Below are 18,631 nucleotides of genomic sequence, written 5' to 3' on the forward strand. Positions count from 1 at the left end.
TATTGCTCTTCCATTATTTATCACTTCAAGGCAGAGAGTTAAGATGCTTCCCAAGGCCATTCTGTTATCTGATAGTGATAACCTTTAGCATTATGATATATGCTAATAAGGTAATTATGTTTCAAACCCCATAGCTCAAGCAAAACATTACTTTTGTGTGTGTGCTTAAAAGATTCATTTTATGACTCATTTAGATTTTGACCAAATATATTCCAGAAGGTGTATAGCTGGGTATGTCTGTATGTGCGTACACACCTGCATATACATTCATACCAGGGCTGGATGCGTAACGGCAGTGGAGATGAAAAGCAGTGTAGTAACATGCCCCCTCCTCTCCTTGTATTGAGGACCAATTTGTAGGGGAAGCTATAGCCTGTTATCCTCTCTTTTTTTTCTCTCTGTTAGATCTGCTTCAAAATATGCACATACATAAATATGCATGTGTACCTGTGCATATGTATCCACATACACTCTTGTGTACAAATACACCTACAAGATGTTGGTTTGTACATGGGTATCTACTGATGCACCAGCATTTTGAAAGTATTGAAGGTGAGACACTGACACACTGTAGAAAAGAAAAGCAGTTCTCATGTCAAGCATATATTATGTAAAAGAGTACAAGCACAAGATAGCACCACGTCGGATTATGTGGCACTGTGTTAGCATTTGTGAAAGGTTCATTCCCTTTCATGGATCACCATTGTAGAGTGCTACTTTTAATCCACTTAAATGCCATAGACCTTTATCAGATGACACTTTTAGACTGTGATGGAGTGTTTTTCACCTGGACAATTGGTCCCAGCAATGTGTAATTGGACAGCTACTGTTTTTAAAGAAGTGGTAGCAATTCTAGTGGTGAATGAACCTTGTTTCATGCTTTCTCAGTGTACTAAGAGAACTCTTTTAAAATATGTATCCTCATCTTAAGTACCAACAGATACTTCATGGACAAAGCCTTGAAAAAATTCCTGGAGGACTAAAAGGAAAAAATCCCAACAAAATTACTGGAGGCTGTGTGACTGAATTCTTTAAAAATCTCAGAAATAATATTCAGATTTAAGCTTATGTACTGAAATACTCATGATTTCTGGTTTCTTAAAATTAAGAACAGTATGTAGATATTAACTTAGCATTGCAGAGACTTTCAGTGGAGTCAAAAAATTCTTGCTGTTGTAAAATATGGAGGTGATTTGATTCAGTCTGAAATATGTGTTATCACTGATTTGATGTTCTATTTACAATATTGTTCATATTAAACAAAAGTTTCAGGCCTGATTCTCCGAAGGGCTGAAAACCACCTAGCAAATGTAGACTGCATAAAGTATCAGGAAGATATCATCCAGCTAGAGGAGGAAGCTTTATGCAGGAATAAAAAAAAGAACATGGGATTTTATGCAGAATGGCTTAGTGTATTATGAATTTTATTCTTTACAAATGTGTGCTGCTCTGGTTGTAGGAAATGATGACAATAATCTCAACTCCATTTTTTATGAGCATTTGACAAGATCTCTGCAGGAGTCTCTTTGTGGAGATTTGATTCTGGGCCGCTGGGGAAACTACAACACAGGAGACTGTTTTATTCTGGCATCGGATTATTTAAATGCCTTTGTGCACTTGATCGAAATTGGAAATGGCCTTGTCACCTTTCAGCTCAGAGGGCTGGAATTTCGAGGTAAGGATCCCTCGATTGATGATTTAAGTAACAACAAAACCAGCAACAAACCCTTTCTGGCTTTTTAATCTATCACAACTCTGTAGTAAGACATAAGAGTTTAAGGACCTTTCTCTCTTTTTCTCTCTCTCTTTACAGATATTTGTCTGTCTATCTAAAAGCTCTGTACTTCTTTGTATCATTATTTGAATGACAGTGTTTTGAAACCTAGATGTTAAGAAATTTGGAGTCATGTTCTGCAGTGTGATAAGCCTCTCAGAAAGAAGGCATGTTGAGTTGTTTGCTTGGTTCACAGATCTTTTAGGTTATGCTTAGTTATGTTTTCAGGTTATTTCTTTCCCTCCGTAATCATGAAAACCAAAGTTGTTCTTAAAATTTGTTCAACCCCCCAAAACTTGTCTTTGAGAAAAACCCAAGTATCATAAGACTCCTCCTACGGAAAATATCCTATCTCAGATCATGCAAGATGCCAGTGCTGAAATGGTCTCTGTCACAGTAGAACAGGAGAGGAGAAGCAAGCTGATCAGGGCTTCATATTTCTCTCATTTAGGAAATGCTGACTTCAGTTGAAGAAGGGACCTCACTTTCTTCCTGCTCAGTGTATTCCTCTGTCAGGACACTCCTCTTTAAGGAATGGCAGTTGCAGCCCCTTCCTCGGTGGTGTGGCTTTTGTGAGGCCAGTTGCTTTTAGTGTCGTGCTCCTGTCCTTTTGTCTGTTGTTGTCCCTAAAGTAGAAAGAGAAATGAAAGTAAAAGCACAAAACTTTTAAACAGCTTTTCAATTTTGCTTATGCTACACGTTGGCTGCCTGGGTTTGTTGCTTGGGTTTGTAACCTTTCAAAGATACCACTTTGCGATTGCAGGTGATGGGAGCTTTGAAATCCCAGGCTCAAGAGCTGAGCATCTAATGGGCAACGTGTAGAGGAGTGTATAATCAAGGTGACTTTTCAACAAGGTTGAGTATGAGAAAATAGGAGATAGACTGGCTCTTTGAATGCACTTAAGTGGGGGAGGATTAGACTAGGAAATAATGCATGTGGGCTCAAGTCTTGACTCTGTGACAGACTCCCTGTAGGATGTTGAACAGGTTGTGGTAAATGCTTGTTCACTTTCCTTCCTGTATGGTGGGAACAAAGATAACACTCCTGTATCTTAAGAAAAGTTATGCCTTATAATTTCTTGTTGCTGCTGCTGCTGATGATGTATGTGTGGCTCTGTGGCTTTCTTCAACTTGAAAGACATCTGTGCAAGTATTATCTTCTCCTTATGTGCCCCCAAGGTAAGCAGTGGTGCTGCTGTGTGAGAGATGGATACTGAGGTTATGTACCCTATGGAGTCCACAGGTGGGAGGGGATTTTTTTGGGTAGATTTTGAATTTGCTATTACTTCTTTCAAATCCAGGCCAGACAAATGCAGATTTATGTTGTTCTGCAAGAACAGTTAAACACTGTGGCAGTTCAGATCTCTTAGTTACAGTACCACTGGTTTCACAGGCTGGTAAATCTCTGAGATAATTGCCTTTTTTTTTTTTTAAAGATAGTTTTAGTCAGGTTGTCATTTTTGGTTTCTCTCAGGTTGCTCACAGTTAAAATTCTTTATGGAAACTCTGTGAAGTCAAAAAATAGTTTATTCATTTCTGCAGAACTGAAAAGTGATTTGCAGGAAGGATTTACGTACGTTAAAGAAGAGACGTATCTTGGACACTGTTGACATTTTGTTTGGATTTTTTGGGATTTTGAGTAAGCAGGACCATGTACATTGCCATTAACTTGCATTCTAATTTCAGAAAATTATCTCTGCTGATCATTCTTTTGTGTTAAAATAGTTCACTGTAGGATTTGAAACAAGCAGAAGAAAGAAATCTCACTTTCACACTTATCACATGAGTTTTGTGAGGTGTTTTTTTTTCCTTTATGCAGTTGCTACCTACTGCTGGGTCCCCCTCCATCATCACCATCCCCAAGCAGTTCAAGAAGAGTAAATCTTGGAAACAGAGATGAAAGAATATGAGAGGATCCTCAAACCATGCGCTAGCTGGATAAAAATATCAGGGGCCCAGCAGATGGGCTTAATGAACTGGAAGTTGGATGGTGAACAACTGGATAGTTTTGTTGCAAAGTGGTTTGGGAGGACTTTGTTTGACTTTGAGCCAGGATGGTTCATTACCGGGCGAGTGCCATGTTGCATTGGATCTGAGAGCAAAGTTCAAAAATTGCCATGTGCCACCTGTCAAGGCATCTCTGTATTCCCTAAAATCACAGTTTCAGTAACTAAATGGGTCTGAAAGTTGACCTTTCCATGCAGATTGCTTAACGCTGTTCAGTGTTAGTACTGTAGTTGGTTCGCTTTGTGAATAGATCCAACATGTCTGCTGGCTGCAAACAGGTCTTTAAATTCAGCTGGGGCTGAGTCCGCAGCCTTTCATGTGTTTCATGGGTTGCCATTTAGACCCAGCTGAGTTCTCATCAGGACCATCCCCTTTCCCATCCTTTCTCAGGAGGAGGCTGGCAGCCTGCAAAGCAGCACCCTTACCTGAATGTTTAAAAGGCCTGGACCAAGAGAGCAGCAGCAAACTGTGGACTGGGAAAGCACAGACAAGTTACTGGAGAAGGAGGAGAGGAGTGGGAAAAGGGGAGTAGGAATCTCACCTAGATTATCTCATCCTCAGTACAAATCCAGTCCCCTATTTCTCCTCACCCTCAGAGTATCACTGGGGGAAGAGACTCCCCAATACTAGAAGGAGAGGAAAAGAATGGAAATAGGAGGGAAATGGACTCCCTCTGTTCTCCTTTCTGAACCACTGGATGATGCTATTCCAAGAATAAGCAAAAAAATGTAGTTAGTTTGTGTCCTCACAAACATGGTGTGTAAGGAAGGTTTCTCCAGCTTTCAGAATATTTTCTCTGGGTAGAGGAGATGTTGTAAGAGAAAACTAGGAATGTGAGAGTATTGTTATTACGTTGTTTGGCCTAGAGCAGAGAAACCATGTAGAACTGAGGACATGAGAACATACCTGAGGAAAGAACAGCTCAAACACATTGCATTTGACATGCCATGTGGGAGTTGAACCCCACTGGACTGTGCGGAATGGGTGCCAGAAAAACCACAGGAATTACAAGCCTGCTTAAGGATGGAACAGGAGGAACAGAGGAGCCCAGAGGGGAACCAGGCACAAGCCAGATAAGATGGATCTGCCTGACGCAGACTATAGCAAAAGCTTCATGGGCTCCACAGTGTGGGCAGATAGTTGCTGTGTGCCCAGCGGAGACTTGTTGAGGTGGTGTCCTGACACCAGTGGGTTGCTTGTGTCTCCAGGTAACCCATGAGGGCTGGTGTGCTTTAGACAAACTACGCTGCAGTACCATACCCTTCCTGTAGCAGATTTTGTCCTGGTGTCAACAAGGAGCCCAGCTGCTGTGGTGTGGCCATAGGGGTTATGCAAGGGTGCCCGGATGCTGGTGCACTGAGTCTGAGTAAAAAGAGCCAGAAGGGCTGACCTGGAGGCAGAAACTGCGTAAGGGGATGGGCTAAGCGCTGTCCTGAGGAAGCTCTGTGAAAGCTGAGACTGAGCTGAAGCTCTTCCTTGGCAGGTTTTCGTTGTTCCTTCCTTTGAGCAGGATCGCTGCCTGCAGGGGCAGGAGGGTTAGACAGGGCTGTGCCCAAGCAGCACCAAGGGCCATCTTCTCTGCGGACTACGCGTGTTCTTCCCCGTTTCAAGTCTTGCAAATGGCGGGCGTGGGGTACAACTGAATACAGTAGGATTTTTTTCTCCGTGAGTGGGAAGAGTGTATGTAGCTGCCCTGGAAGAACCTGGTGGTTTACGAAGTCAAGAGGCAGTTGTTAAGCACTAGGCTCATTTCCTCTGGTTTGGGCATCTTACATTCCTATTTTTAGTTGTCTGGTCATGCACTGTTTTTCACATTTTCAATGATTCCTTTCATTGTACAGAATGGTTTCCCACAAGGAGGAAGAAAAGGGCTTGAAATCTGTAATTTCTGAGCTTTCGCTGCTTGACTTCAATTTCAAACAAGTAATTTTAATTGAGGGCCCTAAAAATCTGCTGTTCCTTAAGTAAGAAGTCTGTGTTTGCTTTGGAAATGACTGAATCACAAGAGTGTTCTCTGTGTCTGTGACTGTTTTCTGTTTATGAGTAAACGAAAAGCAATATTTGCATTGTGGAACCCTGGATTTTCCTACAGGTGTTTCTCATTGTAGTAGCTGAAAAGCTGTGCTGGCAATACTGCCACAGTAGTGCCTGAAGAAGGGGTCATAGAGTCTTCTGAATTTAAGGGTGCTGGGGGCAGGAGGTACTGCCTCCCCAGTTTGCAGTCCAGCCTAATTGAGAGTTGGCATTATAAAGGACTGATCCAGATGCCTTTCTAACTGAGCATTTGACTCAGCTTTTAAATGAAAAAAAAAAACAAACCAAAACAAACCAAAAAACAACCAAACCCCTGCAGTCAGGGTAAGAAGATACAGACTGAGCAGACTGAAAGAAGAGAGTCAGCAAAGCTGGGATTCCTCTCATCCGTCTTTAGTCCTGTTCAAATTAAGCACCTTGTATGAATTAGTTCTTCACTCTCCCTTTCTATGGACAGAAAGGGGATGTGCCTCCATCATGTCATTCATCCTGTGTGTAAAGCAGGGGGTAGGCTCAGTACCTCCAGGCACTGAGAGGAGACGCCCAGCTCCTCCTTTACGAAAAACGAAGAGAGGGTAGTAATGAGCTCAGGCTGGGTGAAAACTTTCAGGTAGCTGCATGTTGGTTTGGGGGCATCAAGCCCTTCAGTAACTTAACTCTGCTGTCGGCGTTAGACCACAGCAGTATGCTAAAAGCAGCCTGGCAGAAGAAATACATAATGTATCATTTAATTTGAAAGGAAGAGACAGGGGAAAACCCGCAGTCAGGGAACAAGCAGAAAGAATGTCAAAATATCTAGCTCCCGCGAGTTCCCTGCAGAACAAGGAAGACTTAAAATATTTTCCTGTTTAATCTGTGCCTCTATAAAATGTGTTTTGGAGAATACCCAGTTAGGTCTTACATGTGCAGAAATTACTTGTGGATGGTGATGCTGAAATCTTGAGGAGCTGTTATCTAACTCATGAGTGGTATTCTTCAATCATGTAATTAATTTCTAAATCTCTGCTGTGATTTTTTTGTTACTGCATGTTGCACGTGCAATATTCATGCTTCACTTGGAACTTCATTAGATGAATCAAGGAGAGAAGCGCAGAGCAGACACAGATGTAATTGTACATCATGGAAGGCAGCTGTGACAGCAGGATGGGATTGCCTGTGGGGCTTTCACTGTGTTAGCTAGCTTATTACCCATGCAAAATGGTGTATGAATGCAGCCAGTTTAGGGTATATGCTTTAGGCACAGTAATAATGTCTAAGAAATAGGACAGTTACTAATTTCTGCAGTGTATGTGTATGCTGTATAGTTTCATTAGAGTAGCAAGTATATTACCAGTGTAAGAAATATATATTGGTGTTTGATTTTTGTGTCTGAAGGTTCTGTAGCACTAGCAAGAATCATTCTTTATTTAAAGAGTCATTGCAACTTTCACTTTTTGCTTTTACAAATCAGTTCTTGCTGTTGGGGAATAAAAGTGCCCACCTTCATGTCTTTCCCAAGACCACACTTGAAGTATGCTCAGTGTGTGCACAAGACCATCTAAAGGTATCGATAAATTACAGGGAGTTCAGAGAAAAGCAGCCATTCTTAGCACATGTCTTTGGAGAAAAGGTTGAAAACCAAAAGTACATTGTGGGAAAGAATAAAGGCTGAGAGACACAATGCTCAGAAATATGAGAGGCATGAACAGAAACGATGCAATTGGTGATTTAATTAGGAAGAATGGCATGAAACAGGGAAGAGAATACTTTATGTTGAATGCAGGAAATCTGTGATGTGCAAGTCTTTCTAGGTGTACAGTAATACTCCAGCAGTGGAAGCCACCTATGAATTTCAAATAGGCTTAGAATAGTTTCTGTAGCACAGACTAGAATAAATATTTGATGTCTTTTTTCCTTTTCCTTCCTTCCACAGTTTTATATGTATATATGGGTGCACTGGAGAAGACTTCTGGAAGGAAAGAAAATGTTGTTAGGTGCACTGCAACCTTTTTATTGGGAAAATGTCTTTGCCAGAAACAAAATGTTGTGCCTTGCATTGTGCCCCAAAAGAGGTGATGTGAGAGGTTTTTGTGGTGTTTGGTAGCTGAAAGTTTAACAACTAGCATCCTTAGAGAATGCTTTCTTCCACCTGGGCTTCCATAATGTGTCTCTGTGGACCAAGAAAAGGAAAGGTTTCTGAGGAGAGGGCATGCCTGTTATTAGACCAACCGATCTGGCTTGAAAACCAGACTATTTTTCAGGCATACAAGCACCTGAAGCAGCTGAAAACCAAACCACAGTTTTATAGCTAATAGGTTTGATGTTTGAGAAATTGATATTGTCTTTTAAGTCCTGAGGTTTTTCTTTGAAACAACCCGAGACTCTCGGAGCCTGTAAATTACTGTTCTTAATCCCAGTTCCACAGGGTAAAGAGAAGAAAGGAGCCAAAACAGTTGCTGGTTTCTAGAATGTGTCCAGTTCTGAGGTTCATGAGTTTCCATTTGGGAGTTCAGGTCACTCCTTTTTGAAGTATTTATTTTCTGTGTTTCTAGAGCTACATACGGTGCTTGTTTCAGGCGAGGATGGCCTTTCAATGGCTGTAATTAAGCTTCCTTTGGGTGATAACTTGCTGCTTATTAAGCTGCTCTCCTGAGCCTTATGCATCAGAAATTGGGAATACTCAAATTTGCAGCAGAGCTCGGTGGAGCGGAGTCAGATATTTCCAGTGTAATGCATTTATTTGAAAAATGTTCATGTGCATGATTTTGCCAAACAAGTTGTGAGCAACCAGGCATTTTTTTGGAGTTGTCGATGAAGAGACCTCTGCGTGGCCTGCAAAAGGAGTTACCTTGGGCTTCAGCCCATCTTTGTGGCTCCCATCTCCATATCCAGCTCCATCTGTCAAACTTAACACCTAGTTAAATCCCCTGGTCCAAAACTGGCTGTTGGGGTCACAGAGTTTAAAGCTTGAAGTGCCTAATGCAGGAGAGTGATTTATGATAATCTTAACGTCTGTGGGTTGGGGTTAATGCATGAGCCCGATGAGCCTTTTCTATGTACATTTGCACCCTAGGTGCTTATTAGGTGTCAGCAATCCTTAGTGCTCGAGCTATCGCTACCTTCAGCCACAATAATTAGTCCCCATTCTGGATGTGCTGTTAAACTGAAGTGTTTTATGGAAATTAAAACTGCTTTTAAAAGTATGTGGTTGTGTTACGAGATCTTCTTTCTGGTCCTTCAGAACTGAAAAATGCTTTTCTTTTCACTCACTGAGTTTTCAAAATTAAATTCAAAAGCAGACTTTTATTTCAGCCTTAAATTCTAGAAGGCTGGGTGGTCATTAATTTAGATGTATTCTATGTATCCTCTTGAAGTGAGATTACAGTCTTCAGTTTCAATTTTCTTATTTCCATTTAGGTTAGATCACTCTGTCAGAGCACAAGTCAGTCCTCAAATCCTGATGCGTCAGGAAAATAGAGAGCTCCAAGTTCTCACCCTGGTTTTCTCCTGAGCTCACATAGATTGACCTTGCTTTGTTCAGCTGGCACAAGTTTTTGCGTTGATGGATTTCTGGCAACCATCCAGTATTAGATATCTTACAAATGAATCGGTCTCATCTGTACTAGCAAGGGTCATAGTGAATGACTAAGCTAGAGTGAAGACAGAGAGCTAATTTTCTTTCTACTGCAGAATGAGATGTTAAAAAAAAATGTTTTCCCTCAGATTTTAAAATGACTAATTACCAGTGAAAACATTTTCCTGCATTTTAATATTTAATGGTACTACACTTAATTACATTACAGAACTGAAGTGCATGTTCTGCTCCCTGCTCTTTGGTTTTATGAATAATTCTCTCGGAGTTGCTTGAACTTGATAATTTTTTGAGAAGCAATATGAAAATTGACATTTTAATCATCAGCTTATAACATATACACAAAAGTTTAGGGTCACCCTTCTGTAAAAGGCGCACACAAATGCTTAACTTCATTTACTGTGACTTGTCCCTTTTGGCTCAATGCGTAAAGCTGAGCACATGCTCCTTAGTCTTTGCAGTACCAGCGTCTAGAGTAATGAACCAAAAAGGATTGATGTAGGCACTGGTAGAATGAAATTTCTCAGTAACATGCAAATCTGTGGCATTGAAGTCCAGCCAGTGCATTATGGATTAAAGCAAGGCTCAATTAAAGATGAGAGAATATTATTGGCAGTCTTTCTAGAACTGATTGCAAGAATCAGCAGCATGATGACAGCAATAGGGATTTGGTGTTTTGTCAGAGCACTGGCCATGCCTCAGATTACACCTTTAAACTTAACAGGGATACCCCAGAGGCTCTGCTAGCAGTCAAGACACCAAATCCCCCAAGGTGATAGTACCCAAGTCCATCAAACAGCTTTTGCTGAGCGAGTGCATGTTTGCCAGATGTTGAAGAGCACAGCCCTGATTTAATTCTTTGGAATAAATCTGCACAATGACCACATGAGCCCCTTTGGTTGCTTCCCAGAGGTTTTGTAACTCCCAGTTAGAGTATCTCTCACTCCCTAAGTTCAACGTTGATTGCATCCACTGCAGTATAATTTTAACTTTAGTTGATTAAAATTACCTAGCAAAGATGACTTGGAGACATTTTTATCTGTTGAATTAGCTGAGAATGCAAACAATTGTTCTGGCATCATCTTCTTCTATTTGTTACGCATGTGATGACAGCTTCCCTCAAACATTGAGGATCTCTTGAATTTGCCTATTATTTGCCTTGCCAGCCTCTTTAGACCCCATATTTTACAAAATATATGGCTTAAGAAAGCTAATAATTACAGAACCTTCAGTAATAATATTTGGTATGTATTAATAGAGAGAATACAAAGAGCACATAGAAACATAGCCGGCATTCCATAGGAATGAAATGTGATACTTTCATACCAAAAGAAAAAAAAAATTATTTAAGAATAGAGTTACACAGACTGAGGAAAGCCATCTTTAATTCCCTCAGTTGTAAGGGGATCAGTGGCAGTTGTTTATTAGGCTTGTGTTTTTCATCGCTTATAAATATTTGGCAATACTTAATTCAGCACCTGGGATGAAGATTTAACTCTTCTTAAATTCAGTTTAATACTGAGAGACCTTTTAACTTTCAAAAATAAACATAACAGCAATAGTAACAGCACCAGCATGAAGTAGTTATTTTACTCTCTTTGGGCTATGTACAAAGGAATATGCCTTTCCCTACTTCACTTTGAGTACGAAGTCTTTTGACTTGACTTCACAAAAGCATCCACTGACCCAGAGCAGTTGCTGCTTCTTTGCTGTTGAGCAGTAAGTGTTAATTCATGTAGAAATCTGTGAAATATGAAGCAGAAGCAGTCCAGTTCATGTCCAGTCCCACTGGAAATGTCAGCTTGATAGGCCATGTTTTGTACATTGTGGCAGTCTTGAAAGGAAAGATGTTTATATTGGTTACTTGAAAACATTTAATACTTTGTCATATTGTATATCCCTGAAGTCCAAGGAGGAATACATACTCAAACTCAAGTGGAAGAAGAAGGTGTACAGATCGTGGAAGGAGGGGCTGGCCACTTGGGAGGAATATAAGTCTGTTGTCAGAGGATGTAGGGAGGCAACTAGGAAAGCTAAGGCCTCCTTGGAATTAAACCTTGCAAGAGAGGTCAAGGACAACAGAAAGGGCTTCTTCAAATACATTGCAGCTAAAACCCACACTAGAGGCAATGTAGGCCCACTGGTGAATGAGGTGGGGGTCCTGGAGACAGAGGATAAAAAGAAGGCGGAGTTACTGAATGCCTTCTTTGCCTCTGTCTATACTGTTGGAGGCTGTCCTGAGGAGCCCTGGACCCCTGCGGCCTCAGAAGAAGTCAGGATAGAGGAGGAATCTGTCTTGGTAGATGAGGGCTGGGTCAGGGACCAATTAAGCAACCTCGATGTCCATAAATCCATGGGCCCTGATGGGATGCACCCGCGGGTGCTGAGGGAGCTGGCGGAAGTCATTGCTAGGCCACTCTCCATCATCTTTGCTAAGTCGTGGGCAACGGGAGAGGTGCCTGAGGACTGGAGGAAAGCGAATGTCACTCCAGTCTTCAAAAAGGGCAAGAAGGAGGACCCGGGTAACTATAGACCGGTCAGCCTCACCTCCATCCCCGGAAAGGTGATGGAGCAACTTGTCCTTGGTGCTGTCTCTAGGCACATCAAGGATAGGGGGATCATTAGGGGCACTCAGCATGGCTTCACCAAGGGGAAGTCTTGCTCAACCAACTTGATAGCCTTTTATGAGGATGTTACCCGGTGGATAGATGATGGTAAAGCTGTGGATGTGGTCTATCTCGATTTCAGTAAAGCGTTTGACACGGTCTCCCACAGCATCCTCGCAGCTAAACTGGGGAAGTGTGGTCTGGATGATCGGGTAGTGAGGTGGATTGTAAACTGGCTGAAGGAAAGAAGCCAGAGAGTAGTGGTCAGCGGGACAGAGTCCAGTTGGAGGTCTGTGTCTAGCGGAGTTCCGCAAGGGTCGGTTCTGGGACCAGTTCTATTCAATATATTCGTTAATGACTTGGATGAGGGATTAGAGTGTGCTGTCAGCAAGTTCGCTGATGACACAAAACTGGGAGGAGTGGCTGAGATGCCGGAAGGCTGCGCAGCCATTCAGAGAGACCTGGACAGGCTGGAGAGTTGGGCGGGGAGAAATTTAATGAAATATAACAAGGGCAAGTGTAGAGTCCTGCATCTGGGCAAGAACAACCCCATGTACCAGTACAAGTTGGGGACAGAGCTGTTGGAGACCAGCGTAGGAGAAAGGGACCTGGGGGTCCTAGTGGACAACAGGATGACCATGAGCCAGCAGTGTGCCCTTGTGGCCAAGAAGGCCAATGGCATCCTGGGGTGTATTAGAAGGGGTGTGGTCAGCAGATCGAGAGAGGTTCTCCTCCCCCTCTACTCTGCCCTGCTGAGGCCGCATCTGGAGTATTGTGTCCAGTTCTGGGCCCCTCAGTTCAAGAAGGACAGGGAACTGCTAGAGAGAGTCCAGCGCAGAGCCACGAAGATGATTAAGGGAGTGGAACATCTCCCTTATGAGGAGAGGCTGAGGGAGCTGGGTCTCTTTAGCTTAGAGAAGAGGAGACTGAGGGGTGACCTCATTAATGTTTATAAATATGTAAAGGGCAAGTGTCAAGAGGATGGAGCCAGGCTCTTCTCAGTGACATCCCTTGACAGGACAAGGGGCAATGGGTGCAAGCTGGAGCACAGGAGGTTCCACTTAAATTTGAGGAAAAACTTCTTTACGGTGAGGGTGACGGAACACTGGAACAGGCTGCCCAGAGAGGTTGTGGAGCCTCCTTCTCTGGAGACATTCAAAACCCGCCTGGACGCGTTCCTGTGTGATATGGTCTAGGCAATCCTGCCCCGGCAGGGGGATTGGACTAGATGATCTTTCGAGGTCCCTTCCAATCCCTAACATTCTGTGATTCTGTGATTCTGTGATATCAGTGTGTGAACTGGGTGCGCAGTGTAAGTTTTCACTTGCAGAAGACTGAACGGAGAACACTGGAATATACTGGATCCTTTTTCCCCCCCATCTCTTAGGGCTACAGTCCTGTTTTTCCTTACACATTTCCTTCAGATATTTCTATTCTTCTTTTTTTCTTGTATGTTTTTGCTTGCTGGATGCGTTTTAGAAGGTGTACAGGCAAAAAAGAGAAGGTGATAACCATTACTTTAACATATTTTCTTATACATTGAAAGGCTTTTCTTAGTGTGGAGAGAGGAATATTCTGCATGCTGCTTCTATCGGTACAAACTAAAGGTCCTCAGGTTTTTGACCAGAGAGTTGTGAAGGGACCAGGATAGGCAGTTGGGGGCACAGTGACTGTCAAGACACTCCACAGAAAGGCCTTGGGGATGCTGCCTTGCTCCTGGCTCTCTTTCAGGGTGCTGGCAAACTGTGGAGGATCGGAGCTGACACTGTGTTCTTTCCCAGTCCAATGTTCAGATGATGAACATAGCCAAATTCTTCTCCCGTTTACAGTGGCACAATGGAACAGGTCTGTTGGTCCTGGCAGGGGGTTTCATAGCAGTTGAACTGCAGGGCAGTGTCTAGCACCTTCCTTTCCTATGAAGACCATTTGGAAGCTGACGGAGCCAGCTCTCTTCTGGGGTGATACCGAACCACTGGCAGAAGGCCCATACGAGACACATGTGTAACTTGCACCGTAGGAGATGGCCTTGAAAGGCGATTTGTGTACAAATTCAGTGGAGAATAAGTTCAGCAACAGCCCACGGGGAGTAGATTTTAAAAAGGTCTATGCATCAAGAACATATAACTCATATTTTGAGAACAGTGCGGGGAGCACATGGGTGTCCGCCTCAGTTTTGATTTGTAGCGCCCTACATGGTGTAGAAACCACATTTTCATAGATTTGAAATCCCAAAGGGCTCGCCTTGACCATCTAGTGTGCACAGCACAGGCCAGAAATGCAGAGTCTGCATAGCAGATACATTATTGTTTCTGCATCTGCCTCCTGACTTCTTTTTGAGTTAACATCTCTTTTTCAGAAAGATTTACTCTATTTTGATCTAAAGCCTGCGTAACAGGCTAACTAGAAAGCTGTTCTGTCCTCATGATATACTGCCACAAGTGCTATTCATTAGAGATGTTTGATCCGGAGTAGCTTTTACTCCGGTGGGAGAGAGAACAACCCGTTGGATGTTATTTTGGGAACCTGCTTTCCAAGATAGTTTGCTAAAACCCAGATGTTATAAGTGCTCTGACACACTGTAAAATCTTTGTTTGCATCCTCTATGTTATTTGAAGAAGCAGACTGAGACTTGGATCAATTTGCTTCATGTGCTTGATGGCGTGAGACTCTTTAATGTTGCTTCCTGGTGAGTTTTTATGAAGGCAGAAGCTGTGGTCTGTAGTTTAATTCGGCTCAGAACCGAATGCCTAGAACGTTAGATCGGGCCCTTTTGGGTTTTATAGGTGATAGTAAATAAATAATGTACAGGTGATAGTAAATAAATAATGTACAGCTCTTTATTTGCTACTGCACATGGATCAATTGGCGCATCTAATTTGTTGCCGTAGCTCTTTCTGTTAGATTAGAAGTGCACAGAGCCTTCAGTCAAACTTTTTCAGCTTGGAAGAAGTCCTTTGTTTCCTCCTCCCCCAATAACTGGCAGCATACTCTCTTTTTCTCACTGCCAAGGGACGTATTGCCAGCAGAGAGAAGTGGAAGCTATAACAGAAGGAGATGAAGACAATGAAGGCTGCTGCTGTTGTAAGCCCGGGCACTTGCCTCACTTGTTATCATGTAATGCAGCCTTTAACCTCCGATGGCTGACATGGGAAATAACACGAACCCAATATATCCTGGAAGGATATAGCATCATCGATAACAACGCTGCAACCATGCTGCAAGTGTTCGATCTGCGGAGAATACTTATCAGATACTATATAAAGGTAAAATCTTTGATGAAGTGGACTATATTCTAGGCAGGTCTGTCAAAAAGAATGAATGGTGGCTGTCTATTAGAAATAGTGTTTGGATTTTTGGGTTTTATATTTATCCATTTGCACTACTGGCAGCCAGATTGACTTGGTATTAGATAGGGATAATTAACTCGTCTCTCTCTTTGCTACTTTTGATTCTGACCACTTACAGTTAGTACAGAAATTTGCTGGCATGCTTAAGCAGAAATCAAGAAGGTGAGTTAACATCCTCTGGCGATAAAGTCAGAGGAAGCATTCTTACATAGCAAAACTTCACTGACAGTTTGTTATTTCTTCTTGACTTGGCCTTTCCACTGTGTTTTCTGGCAAAAAAAAAAAATCAACAAGTACAAAGTTCTTGGGAAATCTGTGAAGAGCTGTTTCTCAAATATACTTTTTTAGTACTGCAAACCCCCTTCTTACCTGCTGTTTTACATAGATACCACAACACATTTGAAGTTGTTTTATTCCATTGATTAAATAGCAATTTATTTACATCACTTCTGTATTTGCCCTGTTACTAAGATCACAAGTAACAGATACTAATCTGTCAAAAATAATTGAACCTTATAGTCTAGCAAGACATCTTCATCCTCTGCCAAACCCTTTCCAGTCCAGTAAATGGAGGAATCGCTGAGCTTTTTATGGTCTTCTACTGAAGGAACAAGAGCCAAAAGCTGCCTCCTATGCCACTGGTGCTGCCATGAAGCCAGTCACTAGAGCTCCCGACCATCCCTGACATCTCCTTTCTACTTACATATCTGCAATTGTAATGATCCTGTCAATCTTAGAGAGAGAACTGTTGTAAATAAATTAATTGCCCTCTTATGCAAGTGAGCCAATGCAGCAAAAACAAGATCATTGCCTCACAAAGCTGCTTTGATCAGGTAGTCAATTACTTTGTAAAATGCAGACTGGGATTTCATAAATAATTTTACAGGCAGTAGGGCCTGGTAACCAGCCTGCTTTGTTTAATTAACTAATTAAAAGCAAAACTGCATGTGAGCATGATTTTTTCATTTTAGAAGTGGGTTTTGTGGCTATAAATTAAATTGTTCTTAAGCATTGTATCTAAACTAAAAAAAAAACTTCTTTAAACTGAAATGAATACATTGCTACAATTGCTTCGCATTACTTTAAAAGGTAACCTGAATAACCTGAACATAAACTGATGCAAGCTGATGTATGAATCAGCTTCTGATGGTGAACGAGACTGAAAAAAATCCCAGTCTAAGCTGCAACCAAATCAGTAGCTCATTAGTTTAAAGCAGTGAAGAACTGTGCCTCGTAAACTGGAACATTTTTAGTGCCTTCAAGTCAACTAATATGTAGAGGACTAGTGGAAAGTGTGAGGTTCATCACCCAGGAAGTAAAACTTAACTGAAAGGTGGTTCAGGGCTTCTGGTTCTGGACATACCTGAGAAGCAGCTGACATAGGTAAGATTGCTTAGACAAACTTTTATCCCCTATGATGTAGGTGGGGTTAATTGATCCTGTTTTGAGTAAAAGGGAGGTAGGTTAAATGATCTCCATGCTACTGAGGTATGCTGTGGCTCCATCTCCACTGTATGCAGATGGTGTGTCCACCACCTGTGACTTTGCAGGTGTGAAAATTGAGTCTCTTTTTGTTGGATTTAGTTGAGCCAGTACTATGGCACTGCATTTACAGATCTTCGTTCTTAGAAAGGTGTCAGTCCCTTAATCGATTTCCCTCCTTAGGGAAGGGTGAACAGAAGATAGTAATAACCTGCTGGCAGCTTTGATATTAGCCTGGGCTGGGCTCCCTTCAGGAGATCCCTTTAGAATGACACTTGCAAAAAGAAAGCTCTATGGAGATTTTCTGCTATTCTTCAAGTGATTAGTTCCTTCCATAAACAGGAGCTTTGATAAGATTTGGTAAAATCCTTAGTACAGCCTCAGAAAGTGAGAAGATTGTGTTATGCATCAGAACAGCTTTGGTCCTGTTTATTTAGTACTTACCTCCAGATAAACAATTTCAGAAACAGGTGAGAATTCATTCCTTCCCTAGCTCGCTCTTATGGGGAAATCTTGAGCTGTAAAGATCCTGCACAATTTCACTGTGAACTTTTTAAAGCCCTGACACTTTCTTTTTAATGGCATAGGAAAGTAATTGTAAGAAGAACTCTAGTTAATGCAGTATTCAGGTCACATAAATCACAAACTCAGAAAACACTTAGATGTGAGTTTCAGCAGCAACTGCAATTCCATTGCACTGAGCATTTGGAGTGCTTCTGGATTATTCTTTGTAGCTTACAATATTGTAAATATTTACCGTATTATTTCTGAATTGCCATATAGCTGAGGATGTATTTGTGCACAAAGCACATCTAAGAAGAGCTACTAAGAGCAGAATTTAATTAGGTAGCAGAAGTTTTTGTTACTTCTATGTCTGATTGCAAGTGTGATTTTTTTTCTCAGCTGAATCTGCTTCTTTGTAAACACAGGTGAGAATAATAACAAAAGCAAACTCTATTTTGAAGATCAACAAAGAAAACATATGCTTTGTTTCAGTTCTCCTATCCTTCAAGAATAATTACCATATTGGTCTTTTAAACAGTGAGTTGCACTGAGTGTCTTATTCCTAATATATTTATTTTATTTTCAGTTTCATCGGCAGCCTGGAAAGGCCCATATTTCTTCTTATAAATGGATTTTTGTTCTCCACAAATAAAGTGGGTCAGCTCCTGTAGCCCTTCTGCATCTCTTTTGAAATCATTTCCTGCACAACTACTGTGATATTTTCCCCTTGTGCCTCCTCTATCTTTTCTCAATATATTCTTATTTAAACATCTTGTAGTATTCAAGATGTCTGCATTCACCGAGTGCTGTGTTCTCAGCTCCTGTTGTTTCTGCATGAATCTTTTAAAAAGAATGTGTTGCTCTCCAGATGCCAAGGAATTAAGGGTCCATCCTCAGTCTGTATCTGTCTGACTTTTCTTTTTCGTCTGGAGCTTAATTTTCCTCTTGCTTATGTATTTTTGTACAATTTGAAAGATAAACTGTGGAGGGCATCTGGGATTTTTAAAAGGGCTAGTAGTGCTTCTGCCCTTTTTAATCCATCATATCTTCATTTTATATATTTATTTGCTTAATAATATTTCCATTGCATGGGTAAAGTAGAACTACGTCGTCTTCAGTCACGTTCACTTGCCCCTCATTTGCTCTGGAATCCAATTCTAAATTAATATCTTTTAATAAAACAAAAATTATAATCATAAAACTTTATAATGGGACTTTCCAGCTGATGCCATTTTCCTTTGTAGTACTGGAACTTCTGAATTTTCATATTCTTTTGAAAATATGCTTTAAGTTTGGTTGGGACAGA

The 18,631-nt window shown here is 41.5% G+C and overlaps 1 protein-coding gene across 1 annotated transcript in view; it reads left to right on the forward strand.

Moving 5' to 3' along the window:
• Positions 1-18,631, forward strand: part of PCNX2 (pecanex 2) — a 175,552-nt gene that overhangs the window by 135,431 nt on the left and 21,490 nt on the right. The window contains exons 25-26 of the mRNA XM_068424968.1: positions 1,460-1,675; positions 15,002-15,255. Coding sequence (XP_068281069.1) covers positions 1,460-1,675; positions 15,002-15,255 — 470 coding nt within the window. The remainder of the gene's footprint in view (positions 1-1,459; positions 1,676-15,001; positions 15,256-18,631) is intronic.

This window comes from Nyctibius grandis, chromosome 1 (assembly GCF_013368605.1).
Source record: "Nyctibius grandis isolate bNycGra1 chromosome 1, bNycGra1.pri, whole genome shotgun sequence".
Taxonomy (NCBI): domain Eukaryota; kingdom Metazoa; phylum Chordata; class Aves; order Nyctibiiformes; family Nyctibiidae; genus Nyctibius; species Nyctibius grandis.